Source organism: Ictidomys tridecemlineatus, chromosome 9, assembly GCF_052094955.1.
Source record: "Ictidomys tridecemlineatus isolate mIctTri1 chromosome 9, mIctTri1.hap1, whole genome shotgun sequence".
Taxonomy (NCBI): Eukaryota; Metazoa; Chordata; class Mammalia; order Rodentia; family Sciuridae; genus Ictidomys; species Ictidomys tridecemlineatus.
Genome location: NC_135485.1, coordinates 54,904,474 through 54,929,607, shown reverse-complemented (window position 1 = coordinate 54,929,607; position 25,134 = coordinate 54,904,474). Strand labels below are relative to the sequence as shown.

The 25,134-nt window shown below is 33.0% G+C and overlaps 1 protein-coding gene across 5 annotated transcripts in view; it reads left to right on the top strand.

Moving 5' to 3' along the window:
• The window catches only part of Ankrd17 (ankyrin repeat domain 17), a 147,656-nt gene that overhangs the window by 99,052 nt on the left and 23,470 nt on the right, over positions 1 to 25,134 (top strand). For all 5 annotated transcript variants that reach the window (XM_013361937.4, XM_005333254.5, XM_013361936.4 and 2 more), the window contains 8 exons: positions 6,994 to 7,105; positions 7,268 to 7,413; positions 11,031 to 11,173; positions 11,794 to 12,007; positions 12,885 to 13,060; positions 14,124 to 14,286; positions 17,039 to 17,134; positions 18,785 to 18,901. In XM_013361937.4, the coding sequence (XP_013217391.1) occupies positions 6,994 to 7,105; positions 7,268 to 7,413; positions 11,031 to 11,173; positions 11,794 to 12,007; positions 12,885 to 13,060; positions 14,124 to 14,286; positions 17,039 to 17,134; positions 18,785 to 18,901 (1,167 nt within the window). The remainder of the gene's footprint in view (positions 1 to 6,993; positions 7,106 to 7,267; positions 7,414 to 11,030; positions 11,174 to 11,793; positions 12,008 to 12,884; positions 13,061 to 14,123; positions 14,287 to 17,038; positions 17,135 to 18,784; positions 18,902 to 25,134) is intronic.

The window sequence follows — 25,134 nt, the reverse complement described above, 5'->3', positions numbered from 1 at the left end:
TTGGGCTGGGGGTATAGCTCAGTGGTAGAGCACTTGGCCTAGTATATTCATTCCCCAGTTATCCCCAGTTGTGTGTATGTGTGTGTGTGTGTGTGTAGACATCATTCTTAAGTACCATGCTGTACATTCTTTTTTAAACGACCAAAACAATTTGAGTCACGCATGTGTTGAACCACAGATTCTTACAATTAATGTTGGTAGCAGTGTATAATTGGGTTAAACTTGGTATTGAATTTGCATTACTTCCCCCAGATTTTTTTCTTTTGCTTTAAGCCTATTATATTTAGCCATAAATATTTTTTGAATTTTTATGGGAGCAAGAATTGATAAAGTAAAACTAATCTCTTTTAAAGTGATTAGTATATATTTCAAATGAAATAGGCACAGAAGATGTGTGTCTAAGTGTGATCGTGATTTTACCAAAGGACATTATTGTAGTCAAGGTGAAATGATTTTACTACTCAACTAGTTACCACTATTACCTCGAAAGGTAATTTATAAAATTTTTGCCTTTTAAGCATAGTAGCAATGCTTAAAAAGAAAGATTTGACTGCTTCCTTAAAAGTATCTGTTTTTATCTGATTTCTACATTGAAGGTTTTTTATTTGTTGAATTAGCCTAACCTGAGTTAAATTACTTTTTTCTTCTTCTTGTTTGTGTGTTTGTTTATTGTGGTATTGGGAGTTGAACCCAACAGTACTTTATCTTTGAATTATACTGTTGGCCCTTTTTATTTTGAGACAATCTTTCTTGGACTTGTGATCCTCCTGCCTCAATCTCTGAAGTCATTGGGATTATAGGTGTGTGGCACAATACCCAGCCTGAGTTAAATTATTTTCTGTGCAGTTTACTATAAGTGCTGTGATGTTACAAAGTTCCTGTATTAGAAGAAATACCACAATAATATTCAGAAATAATTGTTCACAACTTTTGTCTTTTTCACTTATTTTAAAAATTTTACTAGTTTTTATATCAAGCAGGAAATTTTAAGTGATAAAAAGAGATTTTTTTTGTGGACTAGGATTGTAGCTCAGTGGTACATACAGCACTTGCCTCTTCTGCATGAGGCACTTGGTTCAATCCTCAGCACCATGTAAAAATAAAATATTGTGTCCACCTACAACCAGAAAATATATATTTTAAAAAACAGATTTTTTTGTGCATAATCCATCTGAAACCTTTTTTTCAAAGAAAAATTATATGAGTTCTTACATAATGGGATATTTTAGTTTATATAAGACAAGACTGCTGTAGCAGGTAAATGATACAATGAAAAAATACCAAGATTCATCTTTTTTTTAAGAATTGAATTTTTCTCTAGTAGTTAGATCTTTTGTTCATTTAACACTTTACAAATACAGATTGTGAATTCTTTATGTTTGGGATCTTCTTAGAAATGTTGTAGATTTCAGATTTTAGAATATTTACATAGATCTTACTAGTGAACATCTGTCATCAAATCCCAAGTTCTAAAATTTGAGACTTTTCAAGCATGATGTCAGCACTCAGAATTTCATGTTAGGAATGCTCAACTGGTATTTTAACTTAAACTAACTTAATCTTTTTGATAACCTCATGAAGTAGATACTGTTTTATTCCCAATTTACTGATGAGAAAAATGAACAAAAGAAGTGTTATTTTTTTAAAGCTTCAACATATGACTCCTTTTATAAAATGCTAATGATTCTGAAATATGGTCAATTCTTAAACTCCTTGAATTGAAAATTATAGACAGTAATTAATGTTCTTAAAAGGAATTAGCAGGAACCTTATATTTAATTTCTGTACCTGGAAGAATGCTAAAGAGTTTGCATTCTGTATAATGTTCTTGAAACCCATGTTTTTCAACTAGAAATCACTTTCTGTGTACAAGAATGTTCCATTGGGTTGTGTACTCTCATAATGGCTTTATTGAATCAGGTCTGTCTGGATAGTTTCAATTTTAAGATTAATAGTACATACTGTTATCAAAATGTGTTTTAGGAAAAATAAGTAAATTATAACTCAAAGGAATTATTTGGAGTACTATCTTACCAAAACTTTTAATAATATGGCTCTGATCTTTATTTTGAGGGATGTAACAAAACTTATTCCTGAGTACTGGACATAGAGAAATTAAGGAATCAAGTAGGGATTTTTTTTTTTTTAAACCATAGATTTTGTAACTGGGGGTGTGACTCAGTGGTAGAGTGTGTGCTTAGCACATACAAAGTGATGGATTCAGTCCCCAAAGCCAAATAAATAAACCAATAGCTGCAGATTTTACATGACACTATAAATCTGACTTCAAGGTTTAGAATTGAAAACCTCTGAGTTAATTGAATTTTTCTTTCTTTCTTTCTTACTGTTTTTTGTGAAATTTGATTGAGTCTAGTTACCACTAAATGTGAGAAAGAACCAGTTGTTTGGTTCATGGGATACAAAACTTACTCCATGGCTGGAGGTCTGGCTTAGTGGCTCAGTGATAGAATGTTCGCGTTGCATGTGTGAGGCTTTGGGTTTAATTTGTAGTACCTTTTAAAAAAAAAAAAAAAATTTCAAGAAGTTATTCCAACATCTTTGTTGTCACATGTCCCTCATCTCTCTACATATATATTTACACACATATACATTTATTTTTTGGTGGTAATAGGGTTTTAAGCCTGGGATCTGTACCATTGAGCTAGATTCCCATCCCTTTTTATTTTTAATTTTCAGGTAGTCTTCCTAAGTTGCTCACACAACCCTTAAACTTTTGATTTTCCAGCCTCAGCTTTTGGAGTAGATGGAACTACAGGCATGCAGCATTAAACCCAGCACCTTTATTTATTTCTCAACTGCTTACCTTTGTCTTACTCATATTTCTAAAAGCTTTTATTGTACTTAAGTATGGAAAAAATACTTCCTTAGACAATTTTGCTTTTTTCCCCCCAGTTTTTAATGATTAACATGTGTTATTATCTCCTAAGGAGAGTAGATAGTAACTTTAACTTGACATATATCAAGACTAAGGGGATGCAGCTCAGTGGTAGAGGGCTTATTCTTGAAGCTATGGGTTCAAACCCCAGTACCACACACACAAAAATCATCCATATTTCAAGACTTAAGTTGTAAAGTGTGTGAAATTGTTTACTTTTAATGTTTTAAACATCGTTTGGATATTTTTCTCTATTCCTGTTGATATTAAAGTATAGAGTTTCATTGTAATATAAGGAGGTTGGGAAAAATTAATTCAGTTATATGTAATATGCTACCGTTAAAATATTTCTACTTTAGAATACATGTATTCTGCATGTTCATATGAACTAGTTTCAAATAGGTTATTCATTTTACTGATTATTTTCATTTATTAGATACCCTAAAGTGCTATTTTACTTTTTAAACTCGCATATAACCTGACTGGATTAAAAAATGAGAAGTTTGGAATTCTAACAGTTCAGCTCTTTTAAGTCCTTATAGTTTCCAAAGTAATTTATTTACTTGAAGACTAATTAATAGATGTACATCTTATTTTATAGAGAAGTTAGGTATGTTTTTTATCAGTATATCAGCTCATTAAAAGTGACCTTTTCTTCTTGAAGGTTAAAACCTTACCATGTGTCTTGTGATTTTTTTTTCACTATGAATTACTATTCCAGATTTAGTTATAGTGAGAACTTACATAATGTTATGTATATTGAATACAATTTTATCATTTTTCCCTAAGGCAGAATTCACCGGAACAATATCTGTTAGGTATTAATTGATACATTATACAGTATCATGGACTAAATACTTTCTTTAAAATGTAAACTTGTAAGAGCCAGTAAGCAAGCCGTGGGCATCTTTTTCCTTTTTCAGGTTTGAAACTTTTTCATAGATATATGACAAAGAAATGTAACTTCTTGACCACTCTATTGTAACATAATTTTGTGGGACATACTTTAAGTCAGATCTTTTCATTAAGCAAACTTTGCCTTCCAGAAACTCATTGTTTGTACTGTTATTGTTTTGATTGGCAATATTCAAAATACCTGATTTTTTTTCTGTATCTCGTCAGTCATGTTGCCATCAACCCAAACTTCTGTATCAATTAATTTGTTTATTGTTGTATTGTGAAGCAGGGTAATAGCATTGGGGGATTGTACAGGTGCATGTTTGGGATATGAATGCCTCACTTCAGAACCTTATGTTTGTTATTCTCTTAAAAAAAAGTGTCATAAAATATTAGTGGCTTTAATTTCTCCTTAATGTAGAAATACAGTGGAGCTGTTCTTTTAAGTTTGATTCCTAAGGGAATTTGACCTGCTCTCCTTTCTCAGCTTCAAATATTTTTTCCTTGCACTCATAATATATAATACTTCTCTCATACTTTGAATGTAAATTTGCCCTGTACAGTAATCAGTAAGATCTTAGTGAGCAGGACCTAAATTTTCTTTGTCGACTTTAGAGTATACAGCAGAGTTCTTTTATTATCAAAGGTACCTAATAAATGTTAGTTCAATTTTTTTAATAATGTGGGAAAATACATGTTTCTGATCCACAAAAATTTTTCATGCTTATCTTTTTCAAATTTTGAGTGTGTCTTTTTTTTATAAATCAGCACAACTTCATAAATTTTCCTTTAGTCCTGAAAGAATTTTTAAAACTTATAAATTTTATCATGAAATTGACTTGTCTGCATATACACTAACAGAGAGGACATAAAACAGATATGCTTAGCATTATATTCACTTCAATCTGCAGTGTGTTAGGCTGCTTATCATGTAATGGTAAGAGCAGGATTTTGTTATCAAGAAAATCCTCTTGGTTTTTAAAGCCTATCTCTACCAGTTATTAGCTGTGTGGACATTAGAAAGTTATTCTCCCCATTTTGTCTCTTTTTTTTCTGAAATCAGACATAATAATTTCTTTTTTTATTACCTGAAATGAAGATCAAATACTATAACACAATCAGAGCTGTCACTCATGTAAGTTTCATGTCCTTCTCCATTGTTGTAGTTGGTGCATCTCTCCCTTGTGGCCATCCCTGATCTCTGCAGTCAGTAGCTCTGCTCTCTGCCAGCCTCTTCTGCAGAGCAGCTTTTGCGGTCTCCCTCTTCATCACTGACTAGTAGGCTTTTTCTTATTTCTTGACTCTATCGATTTTGCCTTTTGTCTCGTTTTTATTTTTATATTGGAGTTTGTTTCTTAGAGTGATTTACATTCTGGGAGGATATGCCTTTTTGTATTGATTACATTAAATATTATAAATATTGTATAGAAATAATACATATTTCATATATTTATTCCTTTCTTTTATTAGTAATAGCCTTTGAATCTGTGACCTTTTACAACTGTTGTCATTTATTCTACTTAATTAACAGTTATTATTTCCTGGGCAAAGCATCACAGATGGAGAGTGAAAACACATTCATTACCTTTTAAAAATATTCAAAACCTTTTAAATGCTTTGAAGGTGATGGGCACATAACACAGTTTGGTAGAGATACATATGTGTAATGTTATATCTCTATGGTTAAGAGAGATCAACTCATCCTGAGACTTTCCTGTTTTTAGTACCAAAAGTCTCTCACTCATTCCAGAAATCCACCCTTGCCCCCAGCCCCGTGATATCATTCTTTTAAAGTATATCTAATTTGAATTTGCACTGCAAATACTCATTCATATTTGGTTTTGATTAAATGTGCAGTCAGAATAGTATATTCATTTGTTAAGTTGTTCCAGACACCCTAAAAAGTTTTCTAATACATTGACTATCAGTCATTCAATTAAATTAAATAAAAATTAATTCCCTCAGTCGTAGCCATAGTCATGAGCCATATTTCAAGTTCAGTTAGGCACTTAACACTAGTCATTATCTTTTTAGACAACACCGGTTTGGAGTACTAAATGTATAAAAAATTAGGTACTTGACTACATCAGTATTTGAATTATGATAGATTATGATTACTAGTAAATCCAGTATCGGTCACTATCATAGCAGATGTTAAATCATATATTGACTTGTCATGTCTAAATAATAATAGTCTTGGTGTTTCAAAGTACACAGAATACTTTATATATTTTTTGTTCCTTTAAGTATCTGGGGGCTTTGGTCTTAAACATAGCTAAGTTACTTGGAAACTATTTTTTCATTTCAAGACTTGCTTTTCAGCATTGTTAGGTGGGTCCAGAACAACTAATTTGGCCTCACTACTGAGGATTCTACTTGATACTTTGTGTGTTTTAATGTGTTTCTACTCTGGTGGGTAGGAACCAAACTATTCCAGGCCTTGTGTTCCAGCTTTAGGTGTTCAACTTAATCCCTTCTGGTAATCTTTTTTCTGGCCTCCAATAATTTCCTCATGCACATGTGCTCATCAGAATTCAGCTGAAGATTTGAGGAGACCCCCCCTGCAGAACTCCAGAGTATTCTCTCTCTGCAGTGCTCTCCCCTTCAGTAATCTGCGCCATGAATTCGAGCCAACTTGACCTCTCCAGACTATCTTCTCAATTAGGGGAGATTGCCAGGTTCTGGGCACCCATTCCATACATTGCGCCTGGAAACTCTCCAGGCAGTTAAGTTGTGTTAATCATTTCTATTTTTAGGGATCCCTGTCCTGCATTACCTGTCTGAACAGTCGTTTCAAATAGTTGTCTTTTTTTTTTTTTAAGTTGTTTGAGATAGGAAAATAAATCTAGTCTGTGTTATTTCATTAATGGCCTGAAGCAGAAATGAATCCACACTATTTCATTAATCATGTAGTTGAAAACAGTATATGATAGAAGGTTAATTCTTAAAGTAAATACTAGGACAAAAAGTAGAAGGTCATGCTTTTTTCCCTGGTATTTACTTTAAAAATTGCCCATGTAGTTCAAGTGTTAACTTGTAGTTTTTTTTTAAAAAGTTACTGGTTAGCCACTACTGGGGGGGAAAAAACAATGAACATTATTATTCAAGTACTTGATATTATAGTGGTACACATGTATCTCTGTGTATTTACTGTTAACATTTTAAAATTAATAAGCTAATAAGAAATTAATTTTTTACAGACTGAGAGTAATCATGACACGGCACTAACGCTTGCCTGTGCTGGTGGCCATGAGGAACTGGTACAAACACTGCTAGAGCGAGGAGCTAGTATTGAGCACCGAGACAAAAAAGGTAGGCCTCACTTTTATTAATTTTATTTTCTTTAATATTTGTGAAAGAAATTTTACATATTTAGAAATATTACTTCTTGAGCCCCTTTTTGATGCTTAGGTATATTGGAAAATAGTATTGTTCTTTGGCTGAGCACATAGTGAGATCATTATTTTTCTCCAGGTTTTACTCCACTCATCTTGGCTGCTACGGCTGGTCATGTTGGAGTTGTGGAAATATTGCTGGACAATGGTGCAGACATTGAAGCCCAATCAGAAAGAACTAAGGACACACCACTATCCTTGGCTTGCTCTGGTGGCAGACAGGAGGTAAAATTTCCCCTTAGTGTAAATTTTTTCCTTTCTTGTTTAGAAAATGCTTATGTGATCTTTGTGTCTCTAGAAACAAGGATTTGATGTTTACATTTATCACAGTAATTCAAATATTATCTATTAGTAAATACAGTGTTAATATAAGCTACCTCCCAGAGAAGTCATATTTTTTGGAATCCTAAAAAAAAATCTAAAAGTAGTACCTGTCTTAGGAATTCCTGTATATTGCACTTAGATTAAGAGAAAGACTAAAGCCAACTTCAGTGACACACCGCCTATAATCCCAGGAACTCAGGAGAGCAAGGCAAGACGATTGAAAGTCCAAGACTAGCTTCAATGACTTAGTGAGACACTGCCCCCCTCATCTCAAAATAAAAAGAACTAGAGATAGATCCCAGTGGTAAAGTGCCCTTGGATTCAATCTCCAGTACCAAAAGAAAAGAAAGCCTTAAGACATTCCAAATCAGATTAGAAAGCACCTGATGAACAGGGCTTATTTTCACTTATCTTTTTCTGTCTTAGAATAACTGGTGTTAATCAAGTAGGTCTAAGAAATTATAGGTTTACACACACTTGTATGTCTTCTAGCATTTAATAATTAGCTGAATAGCCAGGTGTGGTGATGCATGCCTGTAACCCCAGCTACTTGGGAGGCTGAGGCAGGCGGATCACAAGTTTGAGGTCAACCTGGAAAACTTAGTGAGACCTGTGTCCAAAATAAATAAAAAGGACCGGGGGTGAATTCAGTGGTAGAGCACTTGCCTAGCTTGATCAAGGCCCTGGGTTCGATCCGCAGTACTGGGGGTGGGGTGGGGCAAATTAGCTGGATAACTTTAACTTTTATTCTCCAGATCCAATCTTATATAACTGGGATCTAAGGTTTAAAAACCAGTCTCTGTAGATTCATAACTTTTCCATCAGGGAAAATATGAATATTAGGTATAGGAAGCATCCTATGTGATCCAGATTCGTTTCCTACTGAAAAGTCATCTTCTTTCCCTTCCCTTCCACTCCTCTCCTTTCCCATCAAGTTGCCAAGTTTCCCCACTGTTCTTAGTTCTGTTCTTTGAACAAATGAACAAAAGTTTATACCCTCTTCTATGTTCAGATGTTTGAGTGTTTGTTCATCAATGTTACCTACATTCTGTGGGTAACAGGTCCTGTTGTTAGCCAGAGAATACCTTTTCCTTATTGTTCACTGTCTTAGTTTCTTCACTGTTTATGTCAGTATCATTTCTGAAATGTTATATCAAAAAAGTGCTCTGACCAGCCAATTATTATCTCCTATTTGAGCATTTTAAACTAACAAAAAAAAAAATATCTGGGAAGCAATTTCTACACAAAAGAATGGGAAAGCTAGTAAAATGGAGCAAGTATAGGAACATAGGGGATGGTTATTTATCCATTATCTTATAGATTAAAAAGAATTAGACTAACAATAATACAGGCATACATACATACATACATACAGTTTTTTAATAGACAGTTTTTGCTTTGGTTGACTGTTTTTACAATTTTTTCCTGTTGGATTTGGAGTAGATATAATATGGGTGAATAGTTAGATTCACTTGCTACTAGAGATGATCTGACAAGAGACAGCAAAGACTTGTTTCTATTGTGTGTTGTTTCTTCTGATCATGTTATTTCATTCTTCCATAATCCTCAGTGGAGGTGGTGGGTGTGGTGAAAGCTTTTTTTTAACCAAATATTAGATAAGACAATAGGAAGTAAACAATTTGATAAATTTTATTTCTACTACATAGGAAAAAAATAGAGATTCCTGTCAATCCTACATTCAAATATGAGGGCATAAATTTTCAGTTAAATACCATTGAACTGTAAAGCTTATAATAATTAATTCTCTTTTTAAATGTAATAAAAGTGAATTTTTTCTTAACTGAAATTTTCTGTTATGCAGATTGAAATCATACTTGCTACATATATTAACAAAATTTTCAGTGTTGAATCCAAGATATTCTTTTGAGGATAATAATAAGGCCAATATAATACTGTGGTTTTGAGTTACATATTCTTATTAAAATGCTACAGATGAGGTTTATTATGAAAGTCTTTCAGATAATAATTTAGCTTATAAACATCTCATTGCTTTAATTTGTTGTCTTTAGAATTAAGTGTTTTGAAATAATTAAACTTAGCCAGCTTTACTATAAAAATAACAAATTTTTAGATAATGGAACTCAAGAGAACTTCACAAATTTGAGATTTAGAGTTTTATACTATATTGACTTTAAAAAACTCTGTAAAATAAAATAGCCTAATATCATTTTTTTGTTTTGTTTTTATACCTTGTCAAGCTGCCTGATCTTACTGGCTCTGAAAGCAAAATGTGAAGGTCATATTTAAATTTGGTATAGCTTTATCCAAATAAATAAAATTTTAGCTGATAAGGAAAAGAAAGCACTGTTTATAAGCATTTATTATATCCCAGTTAGTATTTTCACTAATATAATGTTTATTATTTTCCAGTTTTTACCATCTGTAAATAAAATACAAAGTATGGCTGGGGATGTGGCTCAGTGGTCAAGTTCTTTGAATTCAATACCTCAATCCCCAGTAAAAACCACCCTCCCCCCAAAAAAGTGCTGATTTGGTATAATATAGTATAGTAAATAATAATTATTATGATGGTAATATAATAATATTAGCAAAAACATGAATTAGGAAATAATAAGTGTAGTTATTAGTAAGAGCAAAGTTAGGAGCCAGCTATGGTTTGGAGTCAATCTTAACTTTCCTGTGTAAAATGAAGATGAAAATACCTGTTTCAAAGGATTGTTTTGTGCTTTAAATGGCAAGTGGCAAATAATGTATGAATGGCCAATAAGCACTTACATAAATCCTAAACATTTTTAGTTATCAGGAAAAGGCAGTTGAGACCCAATGGGATACTGCCACACATCCTCTATAGTGGATATAAAGTTAGACTGGTAATAAAAAATGTTGCTGAGGATATAGAACAACCAGAACTCATGCATTGTTTATAGGAGTATAAATAGAACAACCACTTTTGGAAAAGTTCTTTCAGTTTCTTGTAAAACTGTACATCCAGAAATCCTATAGCTAAATAGGACGTAGCATAATAAAATATTAATGGTAAAATCTAGATAGTTCATATATATAAAGTTTTCTCAACTCTTGTATATTTTTAAATTTTAATAAAATTTTAAAAGATAGTTTATTACCTTTTATTCTAGTTTTTAAAAATCTAGTTACCAATTGAAAGGTTTAAAATTATTTAAAATACATTCATATATACAAATGCAGAAAAAAAATCTTTCCCATATTACTTCTACTTTAGTACTATATTGTGGAATAACCCAGAAACACTGATTTCCAGAATAGCATCTCTTAACAATTTTGAGGTCTAGGTCCTCCATGGAAAATATTATATCTTTTCAGTAGATTTCTAAATGGTTTTTACTTGACAAACTCTCTCTGAGGCTGGTTTGGGGCAGAGGATAAATGAAGGAAAGTTCTCTTTGGGTTATACGATAAACCACAAAAAAAGTGAGTGGGGGGGGATTAGAAATATACACCTTGAAAATGACTCACCCACCATAAGAAAACACATTGCTTTCTTTTTTTCTTTCCAGGTGGTGGAGCTGTTGTTAGCTCGAGGGGCAAATAAAGAGCACAGGAATGTTTCTGATTACACACCTCTAAGCCTGGCTGCTTCTGGTGGCTATGTGAACATCATCAAAATATTACTAAATGCAGGAGCTGAGATTAATTCTAGGTAAGTTTTATTCTTTCACTGTAAGCCATTTATTTCGTTATGTTTCAGGTAATTATAGAACACCTATTCTTAATGCCACTTTTAGGCCTTTAAAATATAAATTGTGAAGAGATTTTTAAGATTTATTTTATTTAAATAATTAAAACTTAACATATAAGTTGGAAAATATACTATATTTCATACAATAGCACTAAACTTAGACACAATTTGCTTAATTTTTGTTAAGCAAGCAAATATGTGCCAAGAGATGAAAAGTTCAGCTGGATGTGGTAGCACATGCCTATAATCTGGTGACTTAGGAGGCTGAGGCAGGAAGATCACAAGTTTGAAGGTAGCCTCAGCAATTAAAAGACAAAAGTTTATTATCATATTAGTAACTTAATAACTTTCTAGCCCAGGTTATTATGTTTGAATGAGTTAAAGACAAAATATCTAATAAAAAGATTTTTAAAGGAGGCTTGGCAATAAATTGAGAGATTTACTAGGACTGAGAAAAATGGTTAAAATTTTAAATAATCCTGCAAAATAAATAATCTTATTGAAATTCTTGTATCATCATCCAGTTCTTCGGTGTAAAATATATTTTTTCCTTCTGTTCTTCCCATAATGCTCACCCCCAGAACTGGTAGCAAATTGGGCATTTCTCCACTGATGTTAGCAGCTATGAATGGGCATACAGCTGCTGTTAAGCTCCTGTTGGACATGGGCTCTGATATAAATGCTCAAATAGAAACTAATCGGAACACTGCCCTTACATTAGCCTGCTTCCAAGGAAGAACTGAAGTGGTTAGTCTTCTGCTTGATAGAAAAGCAAATGTTGAACACAGAGCTAAGGTAAGAAAAAGTCTTGAGATTTACCCATGAAATTTGCTGCTTTCATATTTAAGGTGTATTGGTAGCAATATGATAATTATACTTTTAGTACTTTCTTTTAAAAAAAATTTTTTTTAAGTTGTAGTTGGACACAATACCTTTATTTTATTTATTTTTATGTGGTGCTGAGAATTTTGAACCCAGTGTCTTCCAATGCTAGGCAAGCACTCTACCGCTGATCCACAATTCTAGCCCTAATTTTTAGTACTTTCTATTAACATTTATCTCCTACATATATATTGAATCAAAGTTCAAGCAGTGGCACATGCTTGTTATCCCTGGGGGCTGAGGCAGGAGGATTGCATATTTGAGGCCATTTTTCATGATTTAGTGAGATAATCAGCAATTTATTAAGATCCTTTCTAAATAAAAAATGAAAAGGATTGGGGATATCGCTCAGTGATAAAGTGCCCCTGGCTGGGTTCAATCCTTAGTACCGAAAATATAATAATAAAATAATGATAATAATAGAAATCATTTGTTTAACTTAAGCATTAACTCTGAAAACAACTCAGCAACACATTTTTGTAGGTATTATTGTTATTAGGATTATCAGCTGAAAAAGATGTGCTATTTTGAAAGAGAACAGAGGAAAATTTATTTTGTGCCACATAGAGGTCACATTCATGTTCTCATTACAACAATATCATTGATTTTAGGTGTAATTATCTTCTTTTAGTAGATCAGACTGTAATTCAGACTAATAAGTGTTGATGGTGAAATTTAGTTGTGAATCTTTATAAAAGCTATTCCATATTGCTTCATCATATTGTTATTCTGTTCCATGTTGGCTGTTTCTAGTCTGTTCCATGTTTTTTTAATTTTTCACTAAACCTAGACTGGTCTCACACCACTAATGGAAGCTGCCTCTGGTGGATATGCAGAGGTGGGCCGAGTACTTTTGGATAAAGGTGCTGATGTTAATGCCCCTCCAGTGCCCTCCTCAAGAGATACAGCTCTAACCATAGCAGCAGATAAAGGACATTATAAATTTTGTGAGCTTCTCATTGGCAGGTATGATATTACTTACTTTTCTATCCTTCTTTCCTATCCTTCATATTATGAGCATAAGTATTACCAGTGATTATTATTCTCTCTCGGCAGTTACACTATTAAAAAATCAAGTGTGATTACTTTTTCTATGAACTATAAGTGTTTTTTCCAAACCTGTTATTTTTGATTCATCCAGGACTATGCTACATTGTCTGTATTTCAATGCAACTTATTTAAAATAATTTTTCTTCCTTTCTTGTATGCATATACTTTAAAAATGTTATAATAAGCTCTTTAAGCATCCAGTTGCTGTCATCCATACAATTTGAATTTTGCAGAGTATTACTCTCAAGTCTTAAAACTCTGGCAGTGATCTAAGACTTCCTTGTTAAATTTCTTATTGTTTACAGTAGTTAAGAATTTAGGTGTCAGTTGTAGAACTGTTCAAGGTATCAGAGAGAATCCAGGATAGTTTTTACTTTCACTTTAAGTTGCCTGCCAGTTTCCTAAATACATTTGTCCTCCTTACTTGGATTTTCTACTTTAAAGACCTTCGCATGGTACCCTAAACAGTAGTATTTGGTACTGACTGCTATTAACTATGATTATTAACTACTTTTACTTTTATACCCACTGAGTTCTAAATCTACATTTATTCTTTGACTTCATTATTTTCTGACATACACAGTCCAAGTACATGGATAAAAATAATCTGAAACAGGTATAATTGCCTCAGAGGATGCTGGTTTTTGTCTCTAGGATACTGTGTTAGTATATCGATTATGCTGTTAACAGGATATACTTCTATTTTTCACTAAACAAATTTTCACATTCTTAGGTTTTAAAGCTCAGTATTATGTAGTCATTATTTTAAAAATACACTCAGTTATTGGATATATGAAATTTATTTGATTTGATGGCTGGAAATTGTCATGTAATGACATGAACTATTGTCATGAACTATTTTGGTCCTCGAATATTAAGAACAATTTTCATCTGTTTAGAAATTTTCACATAGGTATAGTTGATTTTTATTACATTCCATTTCATTTAAGACAGTGCTCTCTGTGTCATTCATTTTTAGGGGAGCTCATATTGATGTACGTAACAAGAAGGGGAACACTCCGTTGTGGCTAGCAGCAAATGGTGGACACCTTGATGTGGTTCAGTTACTGGTGCAAGCAGGTGCAGATGTAGATGCAGCAGATAACCGCAAAATAACTCCTCTTATGGCAGCATTTAGAAAGGTAGAAGTCTTTTCATTCCCTTTTACTTGGATATTTTCCCTTTCTGCTAGGAAGTGTATGGTCCAGTGATTACTGAAGGCTCTCAATTTGTAATTTAGAACTTTAGTGAAAGCAAGTGATAGAATATGCAAATAGTTACTCTGTTGGCAACAATGAAAGATGGACAAATACAGGTATTATGGAAAAGCTAGAAATATTATCCACATTGGACATGAAAGCTAACTAAACTTTTAGAAAGCTATTGTAAGTAGTATTTTCAAAATTTAGTTGTGGTATTAATCTTTCGCTGTAAATCCAATTAAGAGTAACCAATTTGAACTACTTGTATGTAGATGTTTTTGTGTATTGTTGCTGTAGAGAAAAATTTACTTTATGTGTGTGTATATATGCATTTATTTTTGCAGTGTTGGGGATTGGACCCAAAGATATTCTATCAATGGAGCCACATCCCCACCTCTTTTAATTTTTTTTTTAAATTTTGAGACAGGATCTCACTAAGTTGCCAAGGCTGGCCTCAAATTTGCAATCTTCCTGCAATCAGCCTGCCTAGTCATTGGGATTATAGGTGTGTGCCACCACAGCAGGCATAATCATTTTTAGGGGGAAAAAAAAAAGAAAAATGAAAATCTAAATATCGATACTTTAAACTCTAAAAATTCAAGTATACTATCTTTAGAAGTAGAAACATGAATTTGATGAAAATAAAGAAACTCTTATTTTCTATAGTAAAAGCTGGTATAAATAAAATGATTGGGTTAATAATATCTCATTGATTTCCTAATGTAATTTTCATTTGTTATTGGGAAAACCAGATCACTATTTCAGGGATTCTGTGCTTTTTGAATTTTGTCATTTGGTGAAATGTAAGTGAAATTCTCTGTAGATTCCAAAATGTTTATCAGTTCTAATATATAAATTGCAAGAAGTAATTTCTTCTATTATTCTCTCTAATGTGTGGGTATGTGTGTGATGATACTGGATATTGAACTAGGGCACTCTACATAGTACTGAAGTACATTGCCAGACCTTTCTTTTTATTCTGTTGTTTCCTTAGATGTTCTGGACTACCTAAATCCAATTGTCTTGTGTTTTTCTTCAATAGTCAAACTTACTCACCTCTAATCTAAACAAGCTAGCATATTATTATCAAGTTAATCTTTCTAACCACTCCACTACATTACTACTCTCTTTTAAGAACTCTACAGTCTCTGAAGTCTTTGAAATTCCAACAGTTTGGTATTCAAAGCCACTCCAGTGTAGTGCTTTAGGTATCATCTCCCTTTATGAATTCTGTCTTTGCTTGATCTTTTTCTTCTTTATCTCATATAACCTTTGTTGTCATCAAGAATGCCAAGTCCTTTTTTTTTTCTTCAAAGTTCCTCATTCTTTGGGTACTTTAAATTTCTCCTCCTGTATAAACTGTTTCCATTCCATTTGTGCTCACACTGAGATCTCTGCTCTCCTAGAGGTTATAGAAGTTCTATAGTCCTTTATTGTCTTTATCATTTGGTTTGACATATATATTTATATGTCATTACCCTTAAATATTTGTAATTTCTCTATTATTAGTTGTTACTCTTAATGTCTGGGATGCATATATATCTTTGTAATAGGGCATTTTAACTTCATATGAACAGTGCTTATCTTTTGTATTCATTCTACTATTTATTGAGTATCTGTTATATGAAATTGTAATGACTGTAATATTATGCTAGATAGGATGCAACAGTTAGGCTTTTCTTTTCTTTCTTTTTTTTTTTTTAAATGAAACCTAATCAGGGAGGTGAGATCCCATGCCCAAGTCAGATAACTGTCAGTTTTCCCATTGTAAATAGTTAAAGCTAAAGACTAAAAGTTTTAGGGAGATCATTAGGAAATGAGGGTAGTGGCATTTGAGCAGTTAAAGAATACCTTATAAAAGTTACAAACAAAAAGGACCAAATAGAGGTAATAGAGGACATATCTTAAAGACTAACAGCTTAAATACTATCAGCTGTCTATCCAGACTGGCTGAATTATAGGTATTTGTGTAGAGAGCAGTGGTGCATTTTGGGGAAAGTGAAGCAACTGTTGAATGTTAAATAAGATTTTGAGCTGGGCACAGTGGCACGTGTCTGTAATCCTAGCGGCTCAGGAGGCTGAAGCAGGAGGATCAAGAGTTCAAAGCCAGCCTCAGCAACTTAGTGAGGTACTCAATGAGACCCCATCTCTAAAATAAAATATAAAATGGGGCTGGGATGTGGCTCAGTGATTAAGCACTCCTGCCTGGGTTCAATCCCTGCTACCAAAAAAAAGATTTTAAACATGACTTAGATACTGAACTGTTTCTCCTCAGAGTGGTTTTGCATTATTTGGTGCTGTTGTGGCACATTCCTGTAATCCCAGCAGCTTGGGGAGGCTGAGGCAGGAGAATCAAGAGTTCAAAGCCAGCCTCAGCAAAAGCGAGGTGCTAAGAAACTCAGTGAGACCCTGTCTCTAAATAAAACACCAAATAGAGCTGGGAATGTGGCTCAGAGACCGAGTGCTCCTGAGTTCAATGCCTGGTTCCCCCGCCCACTCCCAAAAGAATGAACAATGTAGATTTAACTCCTCAGAACCACAGCCTACCTTTTTCTTTTTTCATTTTTAGTGCAAACATGCAATTAAGTTTCCTTTGTGGCTCTAATGTTAATTAATGTCAAAGTTCACACTGTGTAGATTTATTGAATCCTGTTAGAGTCTGTGTTCGATCTGACATTGACATCTCTTTTAGGGTCATGTGAAGGTGGTACGCTACTTAGTCAAAGAAGTCAATCAGTTTCCATCAGATTCTGAATGTATGAGATACATAGCAACCATCACTGATAAGGTAATATGTTGTTCATATTCATCCCACTATATGAGTTGGAGGTTCCATTTAATTGATATAGCTCCTATGCTAAGAAAAATCTTGGTTTGAACAATAAATATATAAAATTTCATTTATCTCTGTGAAGATAAATGAACTGTAACAGATTAATGGATTAATGAAACATTCTCTGTGATAGAAATACTTTGCTTTTTAACTAGTTTTAAGCTGATTTTTAATGTAACACTAAACACTTCAAAGCAAAATTATTATTCATTAGTATTATATCTATGTAGATATATACATATATATCTAGATTGATAATATATTCTGAAAGAGGAATTTGCTGTTTTTTTATTACCAGCAAAAAATAGTATGTTTAGTCATAGGCAGAAAACCTTAAAGCCATGTTATGTGATGTAAAATTTAGGGTTTAACTATCAGTTTATTAATGAGTTGGAAGTTAGGCATGGTAGCACATGCTGGTAGTCCCAGCTACTCTGGATGCACAGGTGGGAGGATCACTTGAGCTCAGAAGTTCAAGGGACAATCATTACAAGTCATACATAGTTAGACTTCATCTCAAATGACAAAACAAAAATCAAACAAACAAACAAAACCAAAGCGTATTGGCTAGAATTATGGAGGAAATGTGGGGAATATAAATAAAATCTTTATTCTTTTTCTTTCTTGCTTTCTTTTTTTTTTTTTTTTTTTTTTTAAGGTTGGGGGTATGGTAATAGGTATTGAACCCATGAGGGGCATTCAACCACTGAGCTACATCCTCAGCCCTTTTTATTTTTTATTTCTACAGAGTCTTGCTAAGTTGCTGAGGTTAGCCCCAAACTTGAGATCCTCCTGCCTGCCTTAGTTAGCCTCCTGAGTTGTTTGGATTATAGGCATGTGCCACTGTTCCTGGCAAAATAAATTTCTATTCCATTTTGTTTTGTGGTTTATACATTATATGATAGTGGGCAGTTTTCCCCCCTTATGTTTAATTTAAAATAAATTAGGTGACTCTCTGACTCCAGATTTTTGTATGACAATTAGCAGTCCTGGATTCCACATGATTTGGTATATGGGAGAAAGAGGAGATTAAGATAAGAAATATTTTAAAAATAATTACTATTATGGGAATATTTTTAATATTAAAAAATAAGGAAATATCCCTTTGTCTTTTGAGAATGAAAATGGAAAAGTGTGTTGGGGTACATGTTTCTGTGATTCCTTTTGTGAATAATTCTTGCCTATAAAATTGTAGCAAAAATGCTTAAATATTTGAGGACAGTTTTTGCCAAATAAGTACTTGGGAAATTTGTAAATTCCTTTTCTTTGTTGACTTGCCCATTTTCATTCAGCCCATTCATTAACCAGTTGTCATAAATTATTGTAGTGTTTGCTGTATGATTTTTTTATATTCAAATTATATGTGTAAATAATTTTAATTTTCTAAATATCAGTCAAATGGCTCTTATAATGAAAAACAAGAACTCTTTGTGTATATTTTTAAATATGTCATTTAAATTATGTTTTATTTGTACTCCCTTTTTTTTCCTGCCACTGGTCTTTATTGCTTATGTTTACGTACTTCAAAACTCTTTGTTTTTAGGAATCTAATTAGCTCAATTTTTTTTTTTTGAGACTGCAAATATATTCAATTTTTCATTACAGGAGATGTTGAAGAAGTGTCATCTTTGTATGGAGTCAATAGTACAAGCCAAAGATAGACAGGCTGCTGAAGCAAACAAAAATGCCAGCATTTTGTTAGAGGAGTTAGACTTGGAAAAGGTAATGACAATCTTTAAATATGAAAACTACTCACTTTTTTTTCCCTGGTTTTTCTTCCCTTAATTTGTAATTTATTCTTTTGTGATTTTGTTTTATGCTGTAATTGTGTACATGGTTTTCTCCCTAAGTTTATCTCAAATAGAGAAAACAGTTGTCATTATCATTAAAAGCATTTTCATTCAAATTTTTTAAAAACTTGATTGTAAGAATCAAGGTGATCTGGAAGTCAGGAAACTTAGCTTCTAATTCTGGATTTTAATCTTATCTGAACTAATGATCTCTTGATTCCCAATCATATCTATAGTTCTTTGATCCTTGACCTTATTTTTTATTTATCAAAAGTACCACATAAAGTATAAAGGTGTAATCACCTAGTGGAATACAACCATGTGTTATATTTAGTGAATATGTTTTTTTTTTTAATGAGTAACTTCTTTTGTACTTTTTCAGGCAGACTAGAGCATCTGTTCCTATAGAGAATAAAATTCTCCAAAACAGCATATAGTTTGTACAACCTTATAACTCCTTTTTCTTCACTCCCTTTTCTGCCAACTTTCCCCCACTAACTCTGTGATTCAAAACTTATTGAAATAGTAATCATTAGCAGGAAAAGAGTTAGTTTGACATTTAATATTAAGGAATACAAAATCTGCTGTATCTTGTTTTTAATGGAAAGATAAAAAATACTATAAAGTTTAACAAGTTTTTAAATTTATAAAGGATATGTGGTAAATATTATACATAAGCCCTTTTTGAGTAAAATCCATTTTTTTACTATATTTGCTAATTTTATTGAGCTATTTTATCCTACAGAAAAAAATATGTATTATTCTAAATATTTCATTCAAATAAGAAAATATATTCTTCTGGAAAAAAAAATATGTTGGAGGGTCTTCATTTTTAAAACTTTGTTGTTTAGCTGGGCCCAGTGGCATAAACCTATATAATGCCAGCTACTCAGGAGGGTGAAGCAGGAGGATTGCAAGTTTGAGGCCAGTCTCAGTAACTTGTGAGATCCTTTTATCTCAAAATAAAAACCACTAAGGATGTAGCTTGATGGTAGGTGATAAAGCACTCCTGATTTCATTCTCTAGTAAAAAACACACACAGAGTCAGCCCCCCCCCCACACACACACACTCAATTGGTTTAGATTCTGATCAAAGTATATTTACTTTTTGAGCTACTTTAAAAGAGTGAGTGCATTGAAAGATGTTGTAATGAACATTATAACTGTTACTTGACCTATTTCCTTTCTTCTTCCCTTCCTTCTTTCCTCCCTTTCCCCCTTCTCCCCTTCCTCCCTCCTTCTCTTTTCCGTCTTTCCTTCCTTTCTCTCTCCCCTTCCCTCTCCCCCTCCCTCCTTCCCTTCCTTCCCTCCTTCCTTCCTTCCTTCCTTCTTTCCTTCCTTCCTTCCTCCCTTCCTTCCTTGTTGGGGATCAAACCCAAGACCATGCTCATGTTAGGCAAGCCCTGTACCACTGAGCTACATCCCCAGTAAGCTATTTTCATATTCACTTTTATCAAGCCAAGTTAGGAACCAGACTATTTATTACTTTATTCTTCTCAGTAAAAACATTACTCTCTTAGTACAGATGGAGAAATTCAGTCAGTAAGAGGTAGTTAAGCAATGTGCCTAAAGTACACTAGGATTTTAACCGAATTTTTAAAATGTAAATTTTCTGATTCTCTGCACTCCCTTAATTGAATGTAATCTACCTCTTAGATTTTTCTTCCAAAATTATTTTAATATTCTTTTCCCCCGTTATTTTTCTATTTGAAAATGTCTGAATCTGTTCTATCCAGAAAGTATCCTTTTTGTAGCTGAGACATAGATTATCTGATACTGAATACAATCTTTCATTGTTTTCATGCCTTTGAAATTTATATACTTTATTTTAATGCCTTTGATGTTTATACATTTTATTTTCATAGCTTTGGATTACCAAGTCAGGAAGCAGCATAGGAAATATCATATTAAAGATGTCTGTTTTCAGCCACCTTTATTATAGTAGCATGCTCAGTTTAAATTGTGTAATATACAAAGATAAATACATGACATTATTGTAATCTATCTAAAGTTGGAGATCTCTTATGGTAACTAAAGTATGCACCACTATACTTACCTAATATAGGGCCTTTTTAATACCCTACATGATTTTCTCACCCACACTATTTCTTACTCCTCTTTGCCCTTATTTCTTTTTATTACTCCTCTTCTTGATTACTTAACTGCATCCATACTGACCACATAGTGACCATCATTTTTTGGGAGGGGGATACTAAGTTTCTTAATATGGGTCAGTACCAGAATATTTTCCTACAGCCATCAGCAATACATGAATGTGATTTTTGCATTGTTGTCATTATTTCTCAGTCTTGATATTTATCATTTTAGGAGTTCTTAATTTAAGGAAAATCGAAATGCTTCTTTCAAATGTCACTGTATATTCTTCTTTAATGTTAACACTCAAAGAGGATTAAAAATTCTTAATCATAAATTAATTAGATATAAAGCAGTTCTTCCTCATTAATTAAGTAGATATAAAGCAGTTCTTCCCCATACACTCTATGTACTTGTCAGTTTTGATAGGTGATGGTGATATATATATATTCCTACCTTAATGTGAAGCCTCTTCTTTTCTGAACTGCAGCCCATATTTCTATGTGAAATATTCTTAGTCCCTGGGACCTTAGGATTATGCTCACTATTTTATAAATGATGATATATATCTGTGAAAATGCCTTTTTTTGCCTTTTTGGTTCTGCTAATTTATGATTTAGAAACATTGGAGTTGGTCTTGACTGGTCCGAGTTGAGTTTACTCATGGATAATTTACTTAATGCATAAAAATGTTTCTTTAGCTAGGCACAGTGGTGTACACCTGTAATTCCAGAGACTTGGAGGCTAAGGCAGGAGAATTGCAAGTTTGAGGCCAACCTCAGCAACTTTGTGAGACCCTGCCCCAAAATAAAAAATAAAAAGGGTTGGAGATGGTCGTATTTGCGGACTCAATGATTAGGTCTTAGTGATAGCTTAGTGATATAAAATACCCATAATTTTAATGCTCAATAATTCTCCCCCCCCCCAAAAAAAAAGAAAACAGTTTATTTGATCAGTATTTGTAATTTGAAATTTTTGGTTTTTAAAACTGTTGCTGAGAACACTGCTTAAGTATACTTAATAGATTCCCTTATACTTACTCAATAAATATTTATTTATTGAACATTTGGTATGTGGAAGATTTCCTTCTCTGAAGTACTTCCATCTGTTTCAGATTCCAAATCCTCTTAAAATTAATTGCTTGTTTTCTTAGTACATTAACATCTAAGTTATGTTCTTGGCTGTTAGAATCCCTAGCAGATATTTTTAATTTGCATTTTAATATTGCTCTTACTCCTTCTAATTCATTACTTACTTTTTTCCCCTTTCCATTTTTTATTTTGTAAATTTTCATAAACTTTTAAGTAGTTACATACCTAGCATATAAATTAAATGAACCCATCCCACAATCTCAGTTTTATACATTCCATTCTTATTATCACCTCCTAGCTTTTCAGTTTTACACTCTAGATTTCTGCCTCCAACACTCTGCCTACCAGTAAAGGGTAGAATTCATTTGTACTTTATTATCCTTATACTGTCCTTTACCCCTTTTTCCTTGTGTTTAACTTCTACCCAGTAACTAAATGTACCTAGAAAAAACACTCAGCCTTGACAGCTTTTACTCTGCATGTGTAGCAGTAAACCTTTTCCTGATGATCAGTAGTCATATGGTTGGCCCCCTGTATTTGTGGGTTCTGGATCTGAGGATTCAACCAATTGTGGTGAGAAATACCTGGAAATTGCTTCTGGGTTGTATTGTGCATACATTTTTCTTATTATTTCCTCTAAAAATATAGTGAAAAGAAAAAGGGGGCAAAAAGAATAAAATAAATTATGTCCTTATCATCTTTATTCATTCGTTGTCTTTTTCTACTTCCTAACTTTAAATATATAATAGCTGATTTCATATTTTTATCTTCAGCCCAGACCTCTTCATTAAACTCCAGTGTCATATCTAGCTAGCTACTTATGTCCATTTTGGTACTTAATTTAACATCTGAAATTTATATGTCCAAATATGAACTCCAGATCTTTGTCTACCAGAAACCTATAACTATCTTCTAATTGCACAGACCAAAAATCTTTACGTCATCTTTGATTCCTCTGCCTCCTCTGTTTTGATTGAAAATCTTGTGGCTTGTGGCTAAAACTATATACAAAACTCTTGAACCAGTTTTTACCACTTCTTTCCCTAGTCCAAATCATTAATATATAGTCTCTTACCTGTATTCTTTCAGTAGTCGCTTAAAGAGTCCCAAGTACCCGAAATAAAAAACAAAACAAACTTTCAAAAGAAAAAAAATGACTAGAATAATGCTTGCCATATTAAACCTTCTATATATCAGTTGTTTCAGTATTATCATCTCCTTTTATTTAGCTTTGGCTGTCTCTTTTTGTGCCTTCTGTTCCATTTCTTATTTGAGTTATCATTTCTCATCTGACATTTTATAGTCTTTCTGTGTAAATACCTTTACTTTTCAATCTTTCACATTGTTCACCATCTCCAACGTAAATTCCAGTTGCACAGAGTATTCTAAATATGTACATCATATTGCTTTACCTGTCTTCAAAAACCATCAGTGCCTCTTCATTGACTTCATGGGAAATTCTAAATATTCAGATTTTCTTATCTTTCCTTAATCTTTTCTCTCACATGGTTAAACTGCCCCCTCCCCATTAACTTTTTTTTATACCAAATTTGTGAATGGTATTTCCTTAGCCTTTATTGCTGCTCCCTAAATCTTTAAATTCTTATCTTCAAAAATTTAACTCTCGTATGTAATTTAATTTCCTAAACACTCAGTTAAGAATGACCATTTGGTTAGTACCTTTTCTTATTCCACAGTGAGGTTATTTCTCCAACTTGATTTTTTTTCTTGTCTTAAGCCACTACCCTCCCCTACATGTGTTTACAAATATAAAGTGATTACTCTGTAAGTGAAATGAGGTTTGTCTTTCTGTGTGTATATACCGATATACATATATGCACATATCTTATGAGAAAACATAGGATGAAGATTGAGTTTCTAACCATTTTCTTGTTTTTCTAGACTTGAGTTATCATTCTTTAGTTATTACAGCTGATATCTTTGGGGTTTTGTATCAATCTTTAACATCTATTCCTTTATGTTTTTGTTGTTGTTGTTGTTGTTGTTTATTTTTTGTGCTGGGAATTGAACCTAAGGCATACTAAGCATTTATTCCACCATTGAGCTTTACATCCAATCCACACAACCCTACCACTTTTTTTTTTCCTTCCCCAACAGACAAGGTCTACCTATGCTGCCTAGGTTAACCCTGCCTAAACTCCTGGGGCCCAAATAGTTCTGCTCTCTTAGCCTTCTGAGTAGCTTCCTATTATAGCCTCTTGAGTAGACTATAGGCTTAGGCCCAACTACTTATTTTTGTTGTTGTTGTCATTATTCCCTAAAACAACTAATAACATAGCATTTACATTGTATTAGGTACTATAAGTAATTAGAGATGATTTAAGTTATAGGAGAAGATGTGGATAGATGATACGCAAATACTTAAATAGTACAAAGACCACTTTGTAGCCAAGGATGCCAACCTCAGGAACTTAGTGAGATACTGTCTCAAAAAAATAAAAAAAGACATGGGGTTTTGGCTCAGTGGTAGGCCACTTGCCTAGCAAGTGTGAGACACTGGGTTCGATTCTCAGTACCACATATAAATAAACAAAGGTCCATTGACAACTAAAAAATATTTTAAAAAATAAATAAAAATGTCTGGGGATGTGCTTCAGTGATACATCATCTTTGCATTTAGTTCTCAGTACCAAACAAAGAAAGCCATTTTATGTAATGATTTTTGAGCATCTGCAGATTTTGGTATCCTCATGGATCCTGGATTGTCATTCCCCTTTAGATTATGAGGAACAACTGTGTTTTGTTCCTATTTGTCTTCTGCTCTACTGAACTGGCTTAAGTGGAAGTCATCAATATCATCTTAACTGCCAAATTGTATTACTTCTTTTCACTTTGTTTTCACACTGACCTCTTGCAGTGTTTGCCCATGTTAACCACACCTTCCTTCTCTCACCTGATTATGCCTTCTATAAATCTCATTAGCTCTCTTAAATACTGGATACTCGCTCCCTCAACACAC